Source organism: Ptychodera flava, chromosome 13 (assembly GCF_041260155.1).
Source record: "Ptychodera flava strain L36383 chromosome 13, AS_Pfla_20210202, whole genome shotgun sequence".
NCBI classification, from domain to species: Eukaryota; Metazoa; Hemichordata; class Enteropneusta; family Ptychoderidae; genus Ptychodera; species Ptychodera flava.
In genome coordinates this window covers 2,210,433-2,236,046 of record NC_091940.1, presented here as the reverse complement: position 1 = coordinate 2,236,046, position 25,614 = coordinate 2,210,433, and the positions used below count along the sequence as shown (strand labels likewise).

Genomic DNA, 25,614 nt, shown 5'->3' with positions numbered 1-25,614 from the left:
TCTCAGTCGACATGAACGGAAATATTGAAAATCGTGCTGAAATCATAGAGTAAAGGACAGCAAAATTTATAAAAATATAAAAAGAACAATAAAAATTCCTTATTTTCTTCCAAAGGTAACATGAGTCGTCGCTTTTGTCATATTCTCTAGAGAAGCGCACTGACCTATCTAATGTCAATTCTCCATGAATCGTAAGTTGTAACGGTACATTGTTCTGAAAACAAAATATGCTACTCTAGAAGAACAGTTTCCATAGATTCACATGATAAGCCGCAGGCAACGAAGCCACAAATGTAGTCAACATTTTGTACTAACTGCTTAGGTATATAGTTGAATTTTCGTATAATTTGGTCATTCTTAAACACATTTCTCTTATATGTTAATTATGGTGGTCACGTTACAGTCAGGAATTTCCAATCTATAGATATTTCCCAGAAACACTAAATATGTTTCTTTGAAATTTATGTAAGTCACTGAACACTATTCTCCATATGCCACTGTTGCATTAGCTATCTGCAATAACGTAACAACGGCTAGCAACAAACTACTGGTGATTTCACGAAGCCGTCGAGGATTGCATGTCATCAGAAGAATGTCGTATTTTGTAATGCCCTTCACCTGTTTCACACGTGCATAAGTTATCCAGGGTACACACTGATCTTTGATATCTTGTACAATGACATCGATGTTCACAATAAACACCACAGGTCCTGTTTGAACATTGGCAGTGTCCATTGACGCTATCACAAACAGCTTCGTTTTCACATCTACAGTCTTCTTTACAGTTTATCCCATACTTTCCTGTCGCACATTCTGAAATACATCACAAAACAATAGAGCCGTTAAAGGGGTATAGTTATCTGATGTCAACAAGAGGGGATTGATTAATTATCTGATATATCAATAAAAAACAAATTCACTTGGTTTGAACCATTAAGGCTCATAATATTTTGATAACACCAGTAACAGTCAAATTTTTCAAACTCCTTCGACGGTAATGCGAGATTATTTTTAAAGAGACGGCCAGTAAATGCTGTCCTCTATGGTAAGTTCACATGATTTTTTTTTCTGAACACAGGGTTAGTAACATCGCCTTGATTGTTCAATGCAGTGTTTGGTTTAAGGGATGATGATTGCTAATAGACAAACTGATGATACATTTGGCCATGAATCTTCTCACCAAGTTTTTTTTTATTTCAAACGTTTAGTTGGACGTCATCAGTAAATGTAAAAGGACAAATGTACGTTGATTTCTTTGATTACCTCTTTAAATCAAGTAGATACGAGACCATTTGAGCAAAACTTTACTAAAAGCATAGTTGATCAAAATAAAGGAAATTTGTTTTTACAGAGTTTTACATCAAAGAGATACCATACTTTGATCACAAAAGTATCCAATCCATCCAGGCGTGCAGAGGCAACCAACATATCTATCACAAGTAGCGCCATTCTTACAATTACAAGTGTTATTGCAGGATTTCCCCCATTCATCAACTTGACAACCTATGAATAGAATGGCAAGATATTGAAAGTGCTTCACCCAATAATTCAATAACTGTCATGGTAAGCGTGTCATAATTGGAATCAATCAATCAATTAATCAATCAATCAATTTATCAGCAAAGTTTATGTAGCGCCAAATCCAAAAATAGTACTTTGCTCTGTGACGCTAAATGGCTAAACCACACTGCATGCTCTGGAGAACAAGTGCGTTTTCAGATTTCTTTTGAAAGTTTCCAAAGTTTTGGATTATCTGATGTCAAATGGTAGTGCGTTCCATAGTTTAGATGCAGCGTATGAAAATGCACGGCCACCATAGTTGTTGGTTTAGTAGGTTATAGATGTTAAAAGTTTCTTGGTGGATGAACAGAGTGTATGAGTTGGAATATAGAGTTCGAGTAGATCACTGATGTACGCCGGAGTCTCCAGGGTTGTGAATAGCCTTGAATGTTAAAGGTATACTGTCACCTGTTCCAATTTGCTACAGTTACCATGGAAAGAGAAAATCTGACCAATCACCGATTTTAAGCGGGTGGCCGCTTTTTAAAAACAGCACCCTCGAATGGGCATTTTGAATACCAAGGAACGCCCCTTTGACCATATATGAGCATATTTAGATTACAGGTGACTGTATACCTTTAACAGCAAAAATAAATTTTGTAGCAGCATTATTGATGCTTTCCTTCACAAAATGAAATAGCACACTGTAACTGCATGTCATAAATGTTGAATTACAAATTTTCTACTACTTTAATAGACATTGTAGTAAATTGAACTCATATACATTATCATCGTCATCACGCCATCACCGACATTGCATCCCCGATATCATCCCACAACCACTATACCAACCATCATCTTCCTCGTCGTCGCTACCACCGCAACCAAAACACCACAACCACTCCGAGCAAAACTGCCACTATATTTCATACCACTCAGCCTGATAGAATGCAACTAATGTTGATAGAGTGTCATTTTGAAATACCTGTTACATTTATATAGGCTGAATCAGAGTACACCTTCCCCGAATAATCTACTGCACTACAGGTATAATTTCCCGTGTTCCTGTCAGACAGCATACTGAATTCTAACTCAGAACGCCTTGAAATTAGAGGAAAATTGAATACTGTTACTATTCTAGATTTTATGAATGCAACAAAACGAATCAAAATGGTTAAAATTTAAGGAACGCTAGCACAATTCTGGTTTCAACACAACTGTTTTGCATATATAAAAATAGCGATCAAGAACACAACAGTATAGTAAAACGATGAAGTAACCGAATTTTATCAGAGATTTCCGACAGTACATCGACAGAAACAAGTGAGTCTAAGGTTTTGTCTGGCTCTGATGAGTAGACTCCTTACATCAAGTGTCTCAATGTATTTATAAAGTTTAATGATAGAGCACGCATTACAAAATTGGTTAATACCCCTGAAGATGACAAGACTGCCCTATGGATGATGATGTCATACTGTCGAATAAATTGACGACAGACAAAGTATTGACCCTACATATCACAACTATCGATGGATGATAACAAGGTCTTGAAATAAATATACTAAGTCGCGAGAAACGTTGAATCACTGTTGTATATCTAGTTATTTCTGAGTACTTTTAGTCTAAATGGACTTTGAGTGTTCGATATTTTCATTTTTGCTCTTTTCCTCTATCATGATTTTACTTTGCATGATTATTACGTGCGGCATGCTATGCAGCGTCGGCAGATTTCAACCAACATATTACACCATATCTATATTCATTGTACACAACAAACTTTACTTACCCAGGGTTGTCGTTGCCTTCGTACGTAAGATGGACATGTTCAAGATCATTGGTTTCTTCAAACCTTTTATCATTAAAGTACCAAATTATGTTGCGTACTTTTATATGATAAGCCATGCAGAAAAAATATTTATATTCGTTCACTTTAGCTAGCTGTATTCCAGATGGGTTCAGAAATATTCCTGGGTCAGCTGAAAGAAGAGACAATTTTGATAATATCTTTGAAACTTTGAATATATATGAGAATGTATAATTGAATCAACAGACCCTTTTCAGTGATTAGTAATAATGTATATTATGCCGCCCTTCTATAATCCTCTGGAGTAAATTCACATCATGAAACGATGGAATGTGTACTTTATATCAGTCGATGTTAGAGGGCGATATTGAGGTTTCACTTACGTATATCACAGGCAACACCTCGCCATCCAGGTGAACACTTGCAAGCTCCATTTAGTGTGTGACAAGTTGCACCGTTGCGACAATAACAATTATGATCACATTGTCCACCATACTTTCCACTTGGACAACCTGATAAAGTTGAAAAGCACTCATTTGGAGGACAGTTGGTGTTGAAAAAATGCCAAGAAGGATAAAACAAATTACACTGGCCTTGATACAAATTGTACTGCGAATAATGCATTACAACCGTAACGTCATATAGAATAGTGTTGGCATCAAGCTGCCGATATTTTGGTTCGTTTAAGTGACGTTCAAACTCTGAGAGAAATTCTTCTATTGGATAGAAACATTGTACTATGATGAGCATTCATTGAAATGTATTCCGCTCATTTCAATTTATTTAAGCGCAGTTTAAAGTCAAAAAACAAGAAAAATGTACTTTCACGTCCTGTACACATGTTTTCGAAGATTGGATTTCTACGCCTTTTTCGATTATTGAATCATCATCAATACCGTATGTAAGCTTACGCTTCTTTGATAAAACAGAAGCAACATGTTGTCTTTGTGGACAGCTTACATTTAAAATCTTCCGAATGTATTAAATAAATGAAGTTGCGGTATTGCGTACAAAGAAGTGTTTTTCAACGGTCGGGTTTCCTTGTGTCATGCCTTTTGTTAAAAAAATGATTTGTTTTTCTATAAATTGTGCTTCCATATTTGGTGGAGTTAGAGTCTGTTAAAATGTGCACCTAAAATTTAAATGTTTAATTTCCTGTACTCTTACTTCCAGTGCGTAACGTCTAGTTATCAACATACCTAGTATCGCCATATTATCCAGATTCTGGCTCAGAGTTATTGAATCTGTAGAGGTGTCAATCAGATTGACGGTGCATCCTTCTTTACATACTTCATAAACGTCGTATCCAAGATGAATTTCGAGTAAAACTCTCTCCATGTCAAACATTGACGTGCAGTTCCGTTTGCCGCACAATGACTCATTTATTTCCTGCAAATGTAAGATAGATGTGTTATATGTATCCTGTAAAATTACGTATCGCTTTGAGTGTACGCAGTTAAAATATATTTCAAAGTGTTTGGTGTAAAGGTACAGAAACACACTTGGAACTAATTAGGGATTATTGGATCTTCATATTTTTCAAATTTCTCAAAAATGTTATGTTTCCTATGGCTGAATGTAACAATATTACAAATTACTCATAAAAACAAGTGTATAACTTTAAAAGAAAAGCAGATGCGCTTACAGTTGCAGATGAAACAGACATTACTTCGTTATCCAATTATCCCAAATTAGTTCCAATCATGTTCAGAGTAGCTTGAACATACTGCCCCTGTTTGTGGTTCATATTACAGCACAAGTGCATCTGTACATTTTCAGGCAAAATGCTGGTAGTCATTTTATCATCATTTCCTTTGTCCAAAAGTCTACATGAGGCGAAAAAGGGGGATGGTCGTCACAAATGCGTGTACCGGCCCTCTATCAGTTCCCCCTGGGTCCTACCTTATGGACAACGATGTCAACTATTGTGAACACGTCGGGCCTCGAACTCGTTCCAGATATCCTCAGCTCATATGACGAAGTTATATCCAACTTGGATAATATCTCTTTACTTGGTGCCACAAAACAACGTATCGTACATGTGCCTACACAGATAGAAATTAACATATTACATCTGTTTGTGATTCATACAGCCTCTGTTTGTGATTCATATTGCCTCTGTTTGTGATTCATACTGCCTCTGTTTGTGATTCATATTGCCTCTGTGATTCATACTGCTTCTGTTTTTGATTCATACTTCCTCTGTTTGTGATTCATACAGCCTCTGTTTGTGATTCATACAGCCTCTGTTTGTGATTCATACTGCCTCTGTTTGTGATTCATACCGCCTCCGTTTGTGATTCATATTGCCTCTGTTTGTGATTCATATTGCCTCTGTTTGAGATTCATACTGCTTCTGTTTTGATTCATACTGCCTCCGTTTGTGATTCATACAGCCTCTGTTTGTGATTCATATTGCCTCTGTTTGTGATTCATTCTGCCTCTGTTTGTGATTCATATTGCCTCTGTTTGTGATTCATACTGCTTCTGTTTTTGATTCATACTGCCTCTGTTTGTGATTCATACCGCCACCGTTTGTCATTTATATTGCCTCTGTTTGTGAGTCTGTTTATCATTTATATTGCCTCCGTTTGTGATTCATACTGCCTCTGTTTTGTGATTCATACAGCCTCTTTTTGTGATTCATACAGCCTCTGTTTGTGATTCATACAGCCTCTGTTTGTGATTCATTCTGCCTCTGTTTGTGATTCATACCGCCATCGTTTGTCATTTATATTGCCTATGTTTGTGAGTCTGTTTGTCATTTATATTGCCTCCGTTTGTGATTCATACAGCCTCTGTTTGTGATTTATATTGCCTCTGTTTGTGATTCATACTGCTTCTGTTTGTGATTCATACAGCCTCTGTTTGTGATTCATACAGCCTCTGTTTGTGATTCATACAGCCTCTGTTTGTGATTCATACAGCCTCTGTTTGTGATTCATACCGCCACCGTTTGTCATTTATATTGCCTCTGTTTGTGAGTCTGTTTGTCATTTATATTGCGTCTGAGTTTGTCATTTATATTGCCTCCGTTTGTGATTCATACTGCCTCTGTTTGTGATTCATATTGCCTCTGTTTGTGATTCATACTGCTTCTGTTTGTGATTCACACAGCCTCTGTTTGTGATTCATACTGCCTCTGTTTGTGATTCATACCGCCATCGTTTGTCATTTATATTGCCTCTGTTTGTGAGTCTGTTTGTCATTTATATTGCCTCCGTTTGTGATTCATACAGCCTCCGTTTGTGATTCATACTGCCTCTGTTTGTGATTCATACAGCCTCTGTTTGTGATTCATACAGCCTCTGTTTGTGATTCATACTGCCTCTGTTTGTGATTCATACTGCCTCCGTTTGTGATTCATACAGCCTCCGTTTGTGATTCATACAGCCTCTGTTTGTCATTTATATTGCCTCCGTTTGTGATTCATACAGCCTCTGTTTGTGAGTCTGTTTGTCATTTATATTGCCTCCGTTTGTGATTCATACTGCCTCTGTTTGTAATTCATATTGTCTCCATTTGTGGTTCATACTACCCCAGTCTGTGTGTGATTCACATTGATTCATACTATCTTTTTTTTTGTTCTCTTTGTTTTTAACATTGCCCCTATTTGTGATTCATACTACCTCTGTCTGTAATTCATATGACCTTTGTCTGTGATTCATGTTAAATGTATGTCAGCAATCATGCGTAATTCGTGAATATGTAAAATGTATACGTAATATGTTTGAATTAATAACGTTTAATAATAATTAACTTTACTCTCTCTCTCTCTCTCTCTCTCTCTCTCTCTCTCTCTCTCTCTCTCTCTCTCGCTCGCTCGCTCGCTCGCTCGCTCTCTCTCTCGCGACTGGATGAGTCTTTTACATCATATTATGAATTATATTACCAGGCCCTGCCCGTCGCATTTTGATTGGTCGAGCTGAACCACGTGACTGACCACAAATACACAGTAATGGTTTGTTTACATGCCCGTGAATATGAATAATAAGATTAACAACTCAAAGTATCGTAACTTTACAGCTCAAACGTAAATCATTATCAATCACAAAATAAAATGGAGCACTTGTAGGTCAAGCTGAGATACTTTTTTCTGAAAACATCTCCGGATTTGCCAATTTTTTACAGCGCGCATGACAGTGCGTCGCGCATTGCTCAGTTTCTGGGGCCCAGTTGTCGTTCGCTCCTGAAATTTTCGGAAATTTTGACGGTTTTCTTGGGTTCGCTGATAATATAATAGAAATAACAGACTCAGCTCTGACCATTAACGTTTATTTATGGGCGCGGGCTCGAGGAAAGCCAAATTAACGGGCTCGGCAAATTTTTGGCTTTCCTCTCGCCCTTGAACGCAAATAAACGTTAATGGTCAGCGCGTCGCCCGTTATTTCTATAATAAACATGTCCTATCAAAAAAGATAATTTAACTAAGTTCCAGCTGCGGCAGCATAATTCAAGCGATATTTATGAAGAGTAGTGGTCAAGTGATCACTGTATACTCACTATCCTTGATGTGACTGCCATCAAACCATATCTGTGTTTCTCCTTGGTAACCATAGCTATAGAATTGCCGAGAGTCTCTGCCAGATATTGACAAAGCGTATGGAAATGGCTGAAATATAACAAATTACAACTAACTTTTCATCGTACGATCGGCAGAGCTTCTTCTGTTGGTGAATTTCATGTGTTAAGTGTGTTTTGTGAGTAGTACTAAACACTGTATAAAGATAATATGAACGTCGATTGATACAATAGTCGTTATTAGTCCCCACGGACACCGTCCGGGGGGACTTATAGGTTTGGTCGTGTCCGTGCGTGTGTGCGTGCGTGCGTGCGTCCGTCCGTCCGTGCGTCCGTCCATTCACGCAAATATCTCAGAGATGCCCTAAGCGATTTCATTCAAACTTGGTACAAGGATTACTTCATATGTCATACAGATGCACGTCGATTTGTTTTTGTGATACGATCCAATATGGCTGCCAGGCGGCCATTTTATTACGATTTTTTCATGTACAGAGCCATAATTCAGGCATGTTTCAATTGATTTTATTCAAAGTTGGTACAAGGACATTGACCAATGTCATAGATATGCACGTCAATTTCTTTTGTGATACGATCCAATATGGCCGCCATGCGGCCATTTTGTTACGATTTTTTCATGTACAGAGCCATAACTCAGGCATATCTCAACCGATTATATTCAAACTTGGTACAAGGACATTGACCTATGTCATACATATGCACATTAATTTGTTTTGTGATACGATCCAATATGGCCGCCAGGCGGCCATTTTATTACGATTTTTTCATGTACAGAGCCATAACTCAGGCATGTTGCTACAGATTTTATTCAAAGTTGGTACAAGGACATTGACCAATGTCATAGCTATGCACATCAATTTTTTTTGTGATACGATCCAATATGGCCGCCGTGCGGCCATTTTGTTACGATTTTTTCATGTACAGAGCCATAACTCAGGCATATCTCAACCAATTTTATTCAAAGTTGGTACAAGGACATCAACCTATGTCATACACATGCACATTGACTTGTTTTGTGATACGATCCAATATGGCCGCCGTGTGGCCATTTTATTACGTTTTTTCATGTCCAGAACCATAACTCAGACATGTATCGAGCAAATTTATTCAAAGTTGGTACAAGGAGATTGACCAATATCATACATATGCATGTAAATTTGTTTTGTGATACGATCCAATATGGCTGCTGTGCGGCCATTTTGTTATGATTTTTTCATGTACAAAGCGATAACTCAGGCATATTTCAACCAAATTTAATCAAAGTTGGTACAAGGACATTGACCTCCCGTATGTCATACATATGCACATTGATTTGTTTTGTGATTCGATCCATTATGGCCACCATGTGGCCATTTTTTACGATTTTTTCATGTCCTGAACTACAACTCAGAAATGTATCAAGCGAATTTATTCAAAAGTATTTTTATCACAGACCTAATGAAGAGGACTCTATCCTCTCTGAGGACCTGTAATCAAAGCACCCATTAACAGTGGGGACTGTGTCATCAACGATGACTTGTTGAATAGTAGGATTGTCCGCTATCCGTCAAGTTTTCACACATATCATGAAACGTTCCACAAATCATATCTGTGAAAATCCTAACATTTTGTTCAGCATTATAACATAACGTTACAACAAAATTTACTGTTATATACTCGAAGGGCGTTATACCATTCACCGAAGAATACACTGTAAGTTAATATGCATTAATCATATAACGATTTGTATGTATAAAATGCCCCTCACACTGCCTAAATAAGTCAACTTTTCCAAGAAAGGAAAAAACCTAGAAAATTGTAACTTGATTAACTTAATCATGATAATAATAAAGTCATCACTAATAGAACTGGAATGCGTTCTCATTTACCCGAAATTGTCAATATTTAACAAAAAGGTGACAAAATTGCATAGAATTAACGCAAAATTTATGTATTATGTCCAGTACCTCGAGTTAATTAGGAATGTGTCATACATCATTGCAGCAATGGCGTAAAATAACGATAAGTGGATTTATAAAACCCTGTTCAACAATGACTAGTTCATTATGGATAATTATTCGGACAGCAACTAAATGGACTAGGCCCTATTTGCCATACATACGTATTCGGGCAGAAACATAACCCGATATGGCGCCAAACACACAGATGCAAAATATGGTGGCCAGTATTCATCGTCTTGAACGAAAACTTGTAGACTGAATACTTGGCACGAAATCTTCTCCCTCGAAGAATATTCCTGCAATAAATAAAACTAAATTATGTCATTCTGAGTGATGGAAGTAAGGCAAATGCTCCGTTTAGATCTACATACTGGCTTCTCCGCTAATATTTTAGCAAATAACACTGATACATGCATTGTAAAGTTAGCAATAACCCACGCTGCAGGAGGGTATACACGAGATTTTGGTACAATGCGCGACATATAGCATCGGCTCGTGCTATATGGAGCGAATTGTACCAAAATCGAGTGTATACCCGACTGCGAAGGGGGTTATTGCTATTATATTATATCAGCTTGCGTGCCTTTGTTGTCTTACTTGGGTATTTTCATCACTCTAAGCCCCAAATGCAGAAACGGACGTCTGAGAGATCAAACGTCGGAATTTTGCGCCCGAGACCGAGCATTTTGATAAGTTGGGATTACTCACAGGCACACAGTATCCTACGATAAATACGCATTACGTTCATATCGACATTGCATTTTATTCGCATGCAACACGAACACTATACTTGTCAAAAAATACCTGCTGCAGTCACACAGAAATGGGTCAAGAGTTCAAATCAAAAGAAAAAAGTAACAATTTTTTTCTTAAATTTACATAAGAACAATTGTCCTGGCTTTTTTGGCATACTAAAAATAGATTTGTCTCATTCTGTACCGCATACGTGTATAACGGTATATAGCTGTGGGTCCATAGCTGTGGTGTTTTCAGACGGGATTCCTGCCTTCTACGTGCTGGTTTTGAATTTTACGATTTTAACCCCGGTTAAAATCGTAAAGTCAAAACCAGCCCGTAAAAGGCAGGAATCCCGTCTGAAAACACCACAGCTATGGACCCACAACTAAGGGACTGGTCAGTTTCTTCGGCCGGGGGGGCCGGTGGATTATTTTTTGCCGACGTCAAAAAGTGGCTGACCCCCCCTATTCCAAATTTTGAAAAAAGGGTGACCCCCCGCACGCGACAACTGTAATATGTAATAATATAATACTGTAATATATATATGTAATATTATATATATATATATATATATATATATATATATATATATATATATATATATAATATATATATAATATTTATATATATATTATATTTTACATACATACTTTATATTTAAATCATTCTGTGTTTTAATGAAATTGTTGGCATGTCAGTTGTAAGATACGAATTTCAAAGTGTCAATCTTAAAGTTTGAATACAGTACATTTTGAATGAGCTGTGAATGTATTTCACACTTTCTATGCTTAACCAGATGTACTGAACTGTTGTAAAGAATGGATGTCAATCATTAACATTAAACAGGAAAAAGCAGTAAATCAAAAACTTTGATGGGTGTTAAGACTTGCCAGCCATCCAATTAAATCTCCTGAGGAACCATAGAGAGGCATTTTAGCCAAATCTGATGTATGCAGAGTCTGAGATGACCTTTTCTTGGAACATTGATATTTGTGCATGTTGCTTTCTCATACTGAATTCTCATAGAGAGAACAGAAAAGTATCAGGAATTTGTCATGCTTTTCATATGAAATGCAGATTTCATAATAGTACACTTTCACTTAGCAAACATCAAGATATCTCTGGCATATATTTCTGATTTATTAAAGTATGGCGCCCGAAGGGCGCGGAGAAAAATATGAAACATCCTGATATCTCTGATATATATGTCTTGTATATTAAGTAATGCACAGGAAGGGTGTGCTGAAAAATGTCTGATATATTAAAGTAATGCGCTCAAAGAGCACGCTGAAAAATATTGAACATACATATATCTCTGATATATGTATGCCTGATATGTTAAAGTTGGGCTTGCTGAAAAATATGTCTGATTATTAGTTACGCGCCCGAAGGGCGCGCCGCAAAATGCAACTAGATAAAATTTGTGGCTGACACGATGCATTTTAGGCAATGATGAGCCTGTGTCGAAATTCAAAAACACACTGACCCCCCCCCCCCCCTATTGGGCATTTCAAAAACATGGTGACCCCCCCCTATCACCAAAGTCAAAAACAGGGTGACCCCCCCATGAATCCACCGCCCCCCCCCCCCGAGGCCGAAGAAACTGACCAGTCCCTAACGCGTATACGGTATACGTCGACCGCGAACGTAGCGACATTCAGAGGTGGCTCAGTGAAGTTACAGGAGGCTGGACCTATTTTTGACGGATAATTTGGACGATAATTGTACCAGAAAGCAAGCAGTTTTGAAATAATCAAGACTTGCGATGACTGCAACTGTGATGAACAGTTGTGCAGAGTGTGTTGCCCGATGCAGCCAGAGCTGGACGCTGACACTGCTCGTTGCATTTGATGTCAAATTTAGTCGCAGTCGCCACGAGTCATCCCATTGTTATTTGGACTTCTTAGTGTACATCGTCAGGACATCCCGGTCTGTTACAGCCCAAACTTTGGTAAAGAATATCTGACATACCGTTACTGTGAGGAAGTGTCAATTTATTTGTGTATGAACGAATATTATCTTCATTTTAAAGAGCGGTAGGATATATCGCGTCTCGACTCCCGCAATATCAAGCAAAGTGCACGGTGTGCTGTCGCCCTAATATTTGTTGTGCATCACACCCCAAATGTGCTGCTTCACTGAATCAGAGATGTCTTTCATCATCGATCCTAACTTATTCACACCAAGAGGTGAGTTACAGACCCACACTTTTAATATCTGTGTATCAAAATTCGGTCTTCGGTCTTCGAGACAAGTGGACTGTTTCGGTTTTTGTCGAGGTTTAGATGGGTTACGTTCAAATGCACCGACCGCGCCGGGCAATTTTCGAAAATGCTGGTTTAGGGGCCCGTTTTACCCATCAGTATCCGCTGACCTCCCTCCGAGCTCAGACATCATCTCCGTCCTGTGGCGGAGCAGGTCGAAAAATTTGCACAGTTCATTGCGCATGCGATTTAGACATTGCCAATATAATAATCTACAAGATTTTTTTTTTCGCTTTACCTTGTAAAAGAACCTTGTTTACTTTACCAAACTTTTAGGAAGCTGAGGAAAAACCCTGTCGCCAAAGAGAAAAATTTCCCCTGAAAGGAATTTATTTATTTTCACAACCAAATACCTAATCAATGAACTCATTGTAACAATTTGAAAATGCATTTTCGCTTGCTCACAAGTGATATTTTAAAAGTTGTACGTCACGGTCAAAAGGCAGAGAGGAAATTCTTCCGTACTGATTTCCTGTATTATTATTATTATTATTATTATTTATTATTATTATTATTATTATTATTATTATTATTATTTGATTGTTTCCAAAGCTTACATAAAAACGAAAAAGATTAACATTTTGACAGGACAGGAAACACCAGCTGAAAGCCATCTTAGAGGATTAAGTGTTGCTAAACACATATTTTCCGCTGCAAAAAGTTTTAATATTTTATTACAGCTCGGCCTACAGACACATTATGAAGTTCACAAGGTTAATTTTTAATTTTTATGAGAGGGTCAAAATTATCTCCATGGCAATTTAGCAAATATTTACAACGAAAACATCACTAGATTTCTAAGAGTTAACAGTATTTGAGAATAGAGGTCATTTTCGCAATTCGCGAAGTTATTTTGTGAACACTTGTCAAGTAAGTGTTCGAGGATCAAAGAAATCTCCTCCATGGCTTTCATTTCATTCTCTCCATGGTACAACACACATTGTGACGCAAATAGTTACCAACTTTCCGATGCTGTTAGTCGAATTATGAGATAAACAAGTTGACACGAGAATACCCTCCATGAATTGAGAAGATTACGGTAGCGTGTAGTTGTGACACGAAAATAGTTTGCAGCAATCTGTACTGTATATGTGACCGTACCAGCTATGCGTGTAACAAAATTATTTAATTGTCTCAGAACTGAGTAACCTGCACTATAGCGTTAAACTCCTATTTTGTTAAGAAACGACGGATTCATCTCAATTCCAGTCATTCTTCAATATGCTCAGGGCTATCTAGTGTCTGCAGGGCTCGAAATTAGCTGTAGTCCCGCGTCCATAGACTACCAACTTTCCCCTGGGGCTACCAAAATCCATGAAATGGTAGCCCACACGGACTACCAAAGACCGGGACATAAAATTCAGTCAGTACTTGGCGTGCAATGTCAAATATCTGAACTGACGTACTTGAAATTGACAGGCACTGGAAGTGATGGTCAATGAAAACGCATTTTCATTGCATTTTGATCATAATGTATCAATCAAGGGCAATATGCCTCCTCCCTACAGAAAGCCCATGGTCTATTTTTAGCGCTGCTACAGTATGTCTAGTCTTGACATGCTGAGAAGGTCGTGGTCGTTCTCATGGTGACTTTCAACATTTTCTTACAACTCTGAGAATGAAACAAGTTGTAAATAGATCACACAACTTTTGAGTATCACTGTTGTCCATTAGGCCAAAAAAAAGATCGTTTCTGGTCACCACGTTTGTCATTTCAGAACCTGCTTGTCATGGCACTTTTTTGGGTTACATACTTATCAAGAACCCTGTTTGCATGTCCAAAAATGCTAAACAGAAAACGGAAGTATTATGCAGCCAGTGATAAAAGACAATAACTGTTGCATCAATAGTGCCAAACCAGCATTGTTAAGAAAAAAAAGAAAAAAAGAAAAGCGCGTCGCCGCATCACTTTTGCTGAATGTCAAGGACCAGAAACATTTTTTTTTTTGGGGGGGGGGGAGGGGGGCTCATACCTGTTTCCTTTTGGTACTAGGTGTGTAAGTATTCACATCAAATGACAAGAAAATTCACTTCATGGGCAGAATCTTGAAAAACTGCTTTTTCTTGTCTGGTTAATGAAAAACAATATCCTTAAACTAAAATATGCATGGGCTACCAGCCATTGTCACTGGGCTACCAACTTCAGAAAATGGCCATAGCCCAAGTGGACTACCAGGCGAAAAAGTTAATTTCGAGCCCTGCTGTCTTCAGTTTCACTTTGCTGCAATCTGCAATATCCGACAACCTGTGACTCGGCTCCGAGTAACCTTCACGAACGTTAAAACTCCGTCTAGTCTAAAAAATTACCAATCTATCTCAGTCTGCAGCATCCTCCAATACACTCAAGACTCTATAAAAGTCCACAGATACGAAAAGTCAATCACTTTGCAGCCATCTGCAATATCCAACATGTTAAGTGTATAGGTACAAAAATTATTAAAGTCTCAGCTCGGAGCAAACTGCACTGACGTTAAACTCTGTCAAGGCTGAGAAATTACTGATCTATCTCAGTCCGTAGCATTCTCCAATACACTCAGGACTCTATCAAAGTCCACAGATATGAAAAGTCAATCACTTTGCAGCAATCTGCAATATCCAACATGTTAAGTGTATAGGTACAAAAATTATTAAAGTCTCAGCTCGGAGCAAACTGCACTGACGTTAAACTCTGTCAAGGCTGAGAAATTACTGATCTATCTCAGTCCGTAGCATTCTCCAATACACTCAGGACTCTATCAAAGTCCACAGATATGAAAAGTCAATCACTTTGCAGCAATCTGAAATATCTGTATAGTACAAAAATTATCAAATGTCTCAGCTCGGAGCAATCTGCACTGAGCTGAAAACTCCGACAATGTTAACAAATTTCAAATCTATCTCAATCCGTTGCATCCACAATAAATTCAGAACTCTATCTACAGTCCCTGGATACGAAAAGTCAACGGTTTGCAGCAATCTGCAATATCCAAAACGCAGAGTGTATGGAGAAACGGTCAGAATGTCTCAGCTCGGAGCAGCCTTAAAACTCCGTCAAGGCTACGAAATTACAAAAACTGCTACCTCAGTCCGTAGCATCCTCCAATACGCTCAGGACTCTATCAAAGTCCACAGATATGACAAGTCAATCACTTTGCAGCCATCTGCAATATCCAACATGTTAAGTGTATAGGTACAAAAATTGTTAAAGTCTCAGCTCGGAGCAAACTGCACTGACGTTAAACTCTGTCAAGGCTGATAAATTACTGATCTATCTCAGTCCGTAGCATTCTCCAATACACTCACTCTATCAAAGTCCACTGGTACAAAAAGTCAATTACTTTGCAGCCATCTGCAATATCTGACACGCTATGTATAGTACAAAATTTATCAAATGTCTCAGCTCGGAGCAAACTGCACTAAGGTAAAAACTCTGACAATGTTAACAAATTTCAAATCTATCTCAGTCCGTTGCATACACAATAAACTCAAAACTCTATCTACAGTCCATGGATACGAAAAGTCAATAGTTTGCAGCAATCTGCAATATGCAATACGCAGCGTGTACGAGAAAACGGTCAAAATGTCTCAGCACGGAGCAAATTACAGACTACGAAATTACCATTGTATCTCAGTCTGCATCCTCCAATACACTAAGGACTCGAGATCTATCAAAATCCACGGATACGAAAAGTCATTAACTTTGCAGCCATCTATGTGTAGGTACAAAATTATTAAAGTCTCAGCTCGGAGCAAACTGCACTAACGTTAAAACTCTGTCCGGGTTAGGAAATTACTAATCTATCACAGTCCGTAGCATTCTCTAATAAACTGTTACGAAAAATATTTCACTTTGCAGCAATCTGCAATATCTGACACACTATGTATAGGTACAAAAATTATTAAAGTCTCAGCTCGAAGCAAAATGCACTTACGTTAAAACTCTGTCCAGGCTAAGAAATGACCAGTCTATCTCAATCCGTTGCATCTATAATAAATTCAGGACTCTATCGAAAGTCAAGGGATACGAAAAGTCAATAGTTTGCAGCAATCTGCAACATGCAATACGCAGTGTGTATGAGGAACGGTCAAAATGTCTTAACTTTGCAGCAATCTGCAATATCTTACACACTATGTATAGGTACAAAAATTATTAAAGTCTCAGCTCGGAGCAAATTGCAGTAACGTTAAAACACTGTACAGGCTACGAAATTACCATTCTATCTCGGTCTGCAGCATCATTTAATAAACTCCAGACTCTGTGAAATTCCACGGATACGAAAAGTCATTCACTTTGCAGCAATCTGCAATATCCGACACGCTATGAATAGTACAAAAGCAATAAATTCAGGACTGTATCTAAAGTAAAGTCTACGGATACGAAAAGTCAATTGTTTGCAGTAATCTGCAACATGCAATACGCTATGCATATGACGAAACGGTCAAAATGTCTCATCTCGGAGCAAACTGCACTAACTTTAAAACTCCGTCCATGTTAAGAAATAACTAATCTCTCTCTCCGAGTCAGTAAGTAGCATCATCCAATATGCTCGGTACCCTATCTATAGTCAACATTTAAGAAAAATGCTAAGTTTCCAACAAACTGCAATATCCAATACGCTGTGTAGGCCTATATGACGAGACTTTTAAAATGTCTCAGCTCCAAGTCGGAGCAAACTACAGATAAAAACTACGTACGTCCAGGCTTCGAAATTTAAAATCTATCTCAGTCCGTTATATCCTCAAATAAGCTCACAACTCTATATAAAGGCCAGTGATACGAAAAGTCAACCATTATTGCAGCAATGTGCAAGATCCAATACGCTGTGTATATGACGAAACGGTTATAATGTCTCAGCTCGGAACATACTGCACTAAATAACGTTAATACTCCGTCCAGGCGAAAAAATCACCAATCACTCACGTTCGGTTGCATCCACAATAATCTCTATATGTAGTATCTTGGCCCAAATTTACAGAGCAACTCACAATCTAACCCCTGACTATGTAACCAGTATGTTCAATAATTATATCCCTTCAAGATCACTTCGTTCTTCCAATCTGAACCTCCTTAAAGTTCCCAAAGCACGTACACTTCTTTATCAAAACATCTTGTCTGTTGCGGGTGTGGATGAATATAACAATCTCCCCAAATCAATCATAGTTTTAAGAAATCTTGTAACAACTTTCTGTATTCTATTTACCTGTCTGATGCCTCTTCGTAGTATTTTTTGATATTTGTACTTCTGTGTTTTTCGTGTTTTCAAGTTTGTGCTGTAATATGATTTTCTTTTGTCTATTCGACCTCCATGAAAAGAGGTGTTTCATCTATGGAGTTATCGAGTTTAAATAAAGATTAATAATAATAATTATAATAATATCTAAAGTCCATGCTTACGAAAAATTTCATCATTTTGCCACAATATCCGACACGCTATGTGTCAAAATTATCAAAATGTCTCAGCTCGGAGCAAACTGCACTAAGATTAAAATTCCTTCCACGTCAAGAAATTACCAATCAAGCTCAGTCTGTAGCATCCTCAAATATGCTAGAGCATCCATCTATAGTCAACATTTTAAAAAAACACTGAGTTTCCAACAAACTGCAATATCCAATACGCTGTGCATATGACGAAACTTTTAAAATGTCTCAGCTCGGAGCAACCTGCACTAACGTTAAAACTATGTCCGTGATAAGAAATTTCAAATCTATCTCAGACCGTAGCGTCCTCTATCGGGTGTTGCCAATGACTGGCGACGAGATGGCTTCTGACTTTTTGTAGCCTGTTTGGCCGAAATTCGTAGGCCGGGCAGACTGGACAGTGACTAACATTTATTTGTGTTAGTACAAGAGTCCCAACACAGTTTTAATTGGCTTGTTAGATTGCCAAGACTGCGTATTACATTGATCGGCATATTGTTAATGTCTACCTTGCATGCGCAATGAACTATGCAAATTTTTCGACCTGCTCCGCCACAGGACGGAGATAATGTCTGAGCTCGGAGGGAGGTCAGCGGACCCTTCTCGCTTTACCACCGCCGTCAGTGCTAGGGAGCCGTCATTATTTACGACTTGGAGGGGGGTCGGAGGAATTGCTTTCGAAACTCCAAAATTTCGAGTAACCCCCCTGCCAACCATGACGTGTTTGAGTAACCCCCCTCTCTGCTACAGAAATTTTGAGTGACCCCCCCTTATAAAAAAAAGAAAAATTGGGAAAGTTAAATATCTTTACAGTAAAATGGATTGCTGCTGCGACAGGCCCTGGACAGACCCTGATTAAACCCTGTGCTACCGGTCTGCGTCGGAAAGAGGTTCCATTGCTGTGACAGGGGCTGATGTACAGGTCTGTATCCAGTGCTCTGATGACATGCAGTGATCTCCGTAGGATATCTTTACAAGAGGGGAAGATGTGGTGCGAAAGCACCACAAGCGACCGCACAAGCGGTCGCGGGGGGAGGTCAGGAGGGGGTGGTCCCCCTCCTGCCATTGGAGCTTTTGAAAAATAGAAATTAAAATGGTGTTATTTGGTGGCACTTGGGGAGTATTTTTTTCAGATTTTTTTCGTATAAAAATCTCAAAGGAACAGAAATCTGAGACAGTATTTCAAAACTTATATTCCAGTTCACTGATTTCAATTACATTTTTTGAAAACGAAAAAATAGCGACAGACATACATTTAAGCTTATTCACATTTATTATTTATTATTATTTTCCTGCAATAAAAGATGGGTTTGTTGTCAAGGCATTCCACTGGTTTTAAACTTTATAGAATCAGAATTAGCTTGCTTTACACATTTTCCCCTATCGGTAACCTATACAATGTAGAATATAGAAAGCAGACGTTTCTCATTAATGATCAGGCAAGTATATCAATCTTTAATCAGGAAATACTGAAAAATGTACTGTACTATCCTCTGACATAAGGCTTGCCACGTCGAATAGCTGATCATTCTCGTCTGAAGATCACAATTACGTGAAACACATAGTGTAATGAGATGTTAGTTTCTACTTGAAACCACCTGTATTATGATATATATATATATATATATATATATATATATATATATATATATATATATATATATATATATATATATATATATATATATATATATATATATATATATATATATATATATATATACGAAAATGGTTTGCTTGTCAATGCAGGCAAAGTATAGTGCTCAATGCATTTCTGCAGGGCGGTAATACTGAGAATCTAGGAACTTGTAGTTGTCACTCTACAGGCTGTTTCACGCGTAAGCAATCATATATATATATAATATATATATATATATATATTATATAATTATATATATATATATATATATATATATATATATATATATATAGATAGATAGATAGATAGATAGATAGATAGATAGATAGATAGATAGATAGATTATGTGTGTGTGTGTGTGAGTGTGTGTGTGTGTATGTGTGTACATAAATACCGGGTATGAATATACATATCTTTACTATTATTGTTGTATTAATTCGTAACTCCACTAAATGCTTCAGTACATATCAACAAAATTGAGTAGCCCCCTTTCTTGTTCTCCACTTTTGAGCAACCCCCCTTGTATCTTTCGATTTTTTGAGTGACCCCCCCTCAGATTCCTCCGACCCCCTCCGGCTCCCTAAAACAGTATTTTAGCATCGGTAGAATGAGCTCTCGTCCAATCAGAATGGCGTATGGTAGCATGATATAATATAATAAGGTTTAACCAACGCATAACGACGTTAATGACGACAGCCAACTGTAGTCGCGCTATGTAAACATTAAATTGAAATTAGAATTTAGAAAGTGGCAAAAAGTGATTCCAACTTAGGGAACCTTCATTTTTGGCAGGGGAGGGGTAGGCGGAAATCAGGGCGTTGGGGGGGGGCACAATTCGGGAGACAGACATTACAAAAGGCAGTTTGGAGGTAGTCGTAATATACACAAGCTGTTTGTGGAACTATGGCGATTACAGCAAAATTAAACAAAACGTATACACAACTATGAATTAATGTAGCTTTAAGTTGGGAAGATAGGATTTGGTGTAACCTTTACAGTTTACAATCTCTGTATTGATACAACTAACTGCAGCGGTTGTCTATATCAATACAACTGATGCAACATTCTATAAGTTTTGAAACGAACAAGAACAGTAAAATTGTTTTGACAATTCTGCCTACGATTAATATTTTGATCCTGAACAGTTATTTTGAGAGTCAAATTCACTAAAACATTTAATATCGATATAGACATAACTGTTGTTTTCCTGACGGTATCATACGTAATCCAGTCACCAAAAACAGATTCTTTTTGAAAATATCAGTAAGTACTCTTGATTCTATTTTCTTTGAAAAAAAGCATTTCTTAGCATTTGTCTGTCTCAGATTTTACTACTTGACTTGAAAATTGGTTCATATTTCGGTATAGCCCACTAAAGCAGGAACAAGCTCCTTTCTTATTCTTACTTACTGGGGAGTAAGTTCTCTTGATTTTAGTTTTTAAATCAAATCATTGTCACCAACATTTGTTATTTTTTCAAAATCTTTGTTTGATGGGACATCTTCCTCTCTTACTCCCCTCTGCCCCCGCTTGGCCTTTCCAATAAATACTCCTTATCGCTTCAATTCTCAGGTGCAAAATATATCACAAGAATGTCGGAAACTCGAAATCTTACTTTCTGTATTTCGGTTGTCACCATTTTGTATCGCGGTTCACATTTGGTCACTTTTGAACTTTGTAATGCTAAGTTTCAGACAGTTTCTAGAGCATGTACGTTCCTTGCTTTGTTCAAAATGAAAACAAATGTTCGATGTTCAAACATGACATAACACGATTGGAACTAATTTGGGATAATTGGATTTTCATATTTTTCAAATTTCTCAAAAGTGTTAGGTACCGTATAGCTGAATGTTGTAATATTGCAAATTACTCATAAAAACAAGTGTGTAACGTAAAAAGAAAAGCAGATGAGATTACATTTGTAGATGAAATCGACATAACTTCACCATCCAATTATCCCAAATTAGTTCCAATCGTGTTACATAAACATGATGTTTTGTTGTTACTATGATAATCGTATTCACTAAAGAATGGACGATGAAATCGATCTGAATGTTATCACACTTGTTTAATATGTTTTTGTTTGTAAAGTTGTTCCAAAATTTGCCTCTATAGTTTCACTGACTTGTTGTAACTGCGGTAAAATGAAAGAGCTTTTAACGACCCATAATAAACACACACCAGGGAGTACACTGTGCGGCGCACTTCACATACACAGACTCATATTACATTTCTTTACCGCCCTGAGTTACATTATATCACAGCCAAGTCAGAGTCAAGTTGTCATAAGACAAGTTATCCTTGCCTTTGCATGGTTTGCCACGAAGTTTTTTGACAAAATGTTCATGTTCCTCAAGAGGTGTTATATCAACCAGAAGCTATAGGGGAGAAAGTTGTCAAAATGTGGGCTATCTGCTATGGGTTTGTCAACACTGGCAAAGTGACATGCAGAATATGACATTAAACTGGTCCAATAATCATTTCCATTCAAGGTAATATATTACCAGGTCCATGGGACAATTGTGATTTACAAATTGAAGTAGGACCATCCTGAACCACTGATAATTAGTGGTGGTACCAGGTGTCCGGAATGGGTAAGCGTACTCTGCTAGCATGCTACACCCGTCAGGATTGGTCCCAAAATTGTCTAAATATTGTATGAAAAGATACAGGATATGAATCACTGTTATAAGTCAAGTCCGGGAATGCTGTCGTTAATCATTTGAGTGACCGAGGTGTCATATTTGGGTAGAGTTGACTTTTCAGATCCTCAGATTCAGATCCTCAGGTCCTCAGATTCAGATCCTCAGATCTCAGACCTCAGATCCTATATCTTCAGACGCAGATTCGGAATTAAAATTTCACAATTTTCAAAGTTTGGTGTAATATACTGATAAATAAAATATAATTTAGATTTGAAAAGGCTTTAGAAATTTCTATTCTGAATCTAGAACTTAAAACCTTCGATCTCAGAACGTCATCAGTCGAAGACAGGGTGCGCAATGATTCCACTTTTTATGTCATCATGTGAACGTTCCCTCATAGAGATAAACACACCCGCGATCGAACGATCAAGACCGCGACGATCATGTAAATGCTGGCTATCGACAGTCCGTATTTTACCATCGTTCGTAATATTGATGGCGAGGGAATATAACTAATCCATGTTGGAGGCCAGTTACCCCGGGCTAAATCAGAATTCAGGGGTCGGAAGAAGCAAATTAGCTAATCTGTAATTGTAGACCCGTGTTCGTTGAAACTTGTTGAGCGAAAACGTTTACGTAGACTTGGTTTTTTTTTTCATAACTGCCTTGTACATGTCATATTCAAATTATTAAATTTAATATTGCAATCATACTGTTAATACGGGTATTGTAAAAGGCTTGTAAATTCGAATCTGCATCTGAAGTTATAGGATCTGAAATCTGAGATCTGAGGATCTGAATCTGAGGATCTGAGGATCTGAATCTGAGGATCTGAAAAGTCAACTCTACCGTCATATTTGGCCACAATGTCGTCATATGGCCCGTAGAACTTTTTGAAAGTCCTAACGAGTCTTTTTGTTGTGTATCCTTGTCAAAGTAATTTTGAGCTGTGTCTCAGTTGAAATTCAGTGTAGGAATCACAGGCCCTACAATACATTAGAAGTTGAGACACGTACACGCCATAGGCAGGTGCAGAAATTTGGGTACACAGCCATATCTAAACAATTACAGTGGAAGCCTACTGTGAAACAACGCTATCATCCGTCTGTTGTTTGCCGCAACTTAATTACAAGTACTGATACTGCAGTAGGCCTAAATATTGGAACAACTCTACAAACCATTTACAAAAGTGTGATAACATTTAGATCAATTTCATCGTCCATTCGTAAGTGGTTTTCACTGTAAGTTTAATTTTTAGGTGGAGGTGCCAAACAAACGTCGTACTGAGTCAAATTGTTGCAAAATGTATCAAAGTTAAACGTTTGTCATGAATGCTGTTTACGTTACGTTATGTTTGTATCAGTTAAAACATTTTCGTGACTTTCTGCAAGCAAAATTCCAATTTATTTTGAAAATGTTAGTGATATGGACTTTCGATTCTCCTTTTGATGAAAGTTTTTAGAAATGTCAATAACTCGTTCCCGTTTTACTGGTGATTTACTTCAAATCCCATTCGTCATTGTGGCCTTTTGCTCCGCCATATCCAGCAGTTTTTTCTATTTGGGAATCAAATTTTGCCATAGGCAGATGATGGGTTAATTTTCCACTCATACCTCTGAAAACATTAACTTCAGTGAGACTGTTAGATTGTTACACTTAACTCTGTGACTTTATTGAACCGTGACACCTTTTGAAATAAATGTAGTACTTTTTGTATCTTGTGAATAAGCTTATTTTGAATATCTGTAGAGTGGATTAATGAGGGAACTATTTGAGAAATACTTACTGGTCGGACTTTAAACTGTAATTCATACAAAGATTTGATCTGATAATCCAGCAGCCCTGTTAGATTAACATTGCCACTTTCAGGATTATATCCAAAGCGTTCGTTCTGAAAATAACAATACACAGAACATAAAAAAACGGCCCTGTGTAATTGTCAACTGCATCCTGTTTAGTTCGTGAACGTATTATCATAGGACGAGGTTGCGGTCTCTTTGATCTTTACAGACATGGAACTTCCCTGTTATGAACTGCCTGTCAAGCACATATAGTCTGTGTGGCGATAACTTATCGTCGACACCTTTGTGTCATTCTTTGAACTTTATCTTTAGAATTACTCTTTATTTAAAAAAAATAGAACCGTCTTCAAACAAAAAACCCAAGTCAGTAATTTTCTATCGAAAGTTATTTGACAGATTTTTCACGGTATATTGTTTCTAACAGATAAAGTAAGTGTTAAGTGTTAACTTTTGTTTGGTAGAACTCTGGTCAGTCTTGAAATTTCGGATTGTTATCGGGTTTAAAAAAGGGTTTCGAAACCTTTCTGACGTGGCATGATAATGTCAGCAAATATTAATTATCAGTTCCTCAGACATTTGTAGTTTGTTTACGTATCACATCCCTGGTAACTTTGCAATCTGGGCTATCTATTTTCGGCATAGCTTATGTATTTGCAGCACGGGGACTGGAAGATAATAACGCTTTGTGGAACCAAACCATGTAAGATTACTCTGGTGTTAGGTTGTCAATGTGACATATAGGGAGAAAGGGACATTCAATCGAACATGATGTGTCAAATAGCAACTCAGTTACAGTGTGAGGAAGTCTATCTAGATTGGTGTTTACTGTTATAGTATACTTTTTCGTTTTTTGGATTCGTAAAGTCTTTCGTAATTTTGACAATTTGTGCAACAATGAAAAATAATCAGTCCACGATAAGTTTATTTTGTCCTTACCACATTACCGTCATTGAGGTAAAGATGTTGGTGATTTTCTATTTCTATGTGATACACATTCAACCCAAGGGCAGTGCTCTACAAAGAAGAAGATGTAACAGGGTCAAGCGCAAACAAAGAAATAAAATTTATTGTCAGCATCTATACAATCCACAAATCACAACATACTTTATCGACAGAATTCACCAACGTCACATGATCGATCATGATAACAGTTACTAATTTACTCAAAAATGCTGCACGACTTATCTTTATCAAAATTTTACCCACGCTATCGGAATCCTTCCCCATTTCTAAATATAGGCTTATCACAGATATTTGCCTTGCCAAGGGAAGCAGACACACATGGGGAAGAGTTAGTTTGAATTTATGAGTACGTGTCAACTTCGACATACACCTAGTATTG

The 25,614-nt window shown here is 37.6% G+C and overlaps 1 protein-coding gene across 1 annotated transcript in view; it reads right to left on the bottom strand.

Moving 5' to 3' along the window:
• The window catches only part of LOC139147069 (uncharacterized), a 38,679-nt gene that overhangs the window by 9,719 nt on the left and 3,346 nt on the right, over window positions 1-25,614 (bottom strand). The window contains exons 3-13 of the mRNA XM_070717925.1: window positions 25,209-25,286; window positions 24,257-24,361; window positions 9,948-10,082; window positions 7,808-7,916; window positions 5,207-5,349; window positions 4,504-4,693; window positions 3,688-3,816; window positions 3,287-3,476; window positions 2,486-2,601; window positions 1,378-1,503; window positions 619-813 (exon numbers count right to left, since the gene is read on the bottom strand). Of these exons, the coding sequence (XP_070574026.1) occupies window positions 619-813; window positions 1,378-1,503; window positions 2,486-2,601; window positions 3,287-3,476; window positions 3,688-3,816; window positions 4,504-4,693; window positions 5,207-5,349; window positions 7,808-7,916; window positions 9,948-10,082; window positions 24,257-24,361; window positions 25,209-25,286 (1,516 nt within the window). The remainder of the gene's footprint in view (window positions 1-618; window positions 814-1,377; window positions 1,504-2,485; window positions 2,602-3,286; window positions 3,477-3,687; window positions 3,817-4,503; window positions 4,694-5,206; window positions 5,350-7,807; window positions 7,917-9,947; window positions 10,083-24,256; window positions 24,362-25,208; window positions 25,287-25,614) is intronic.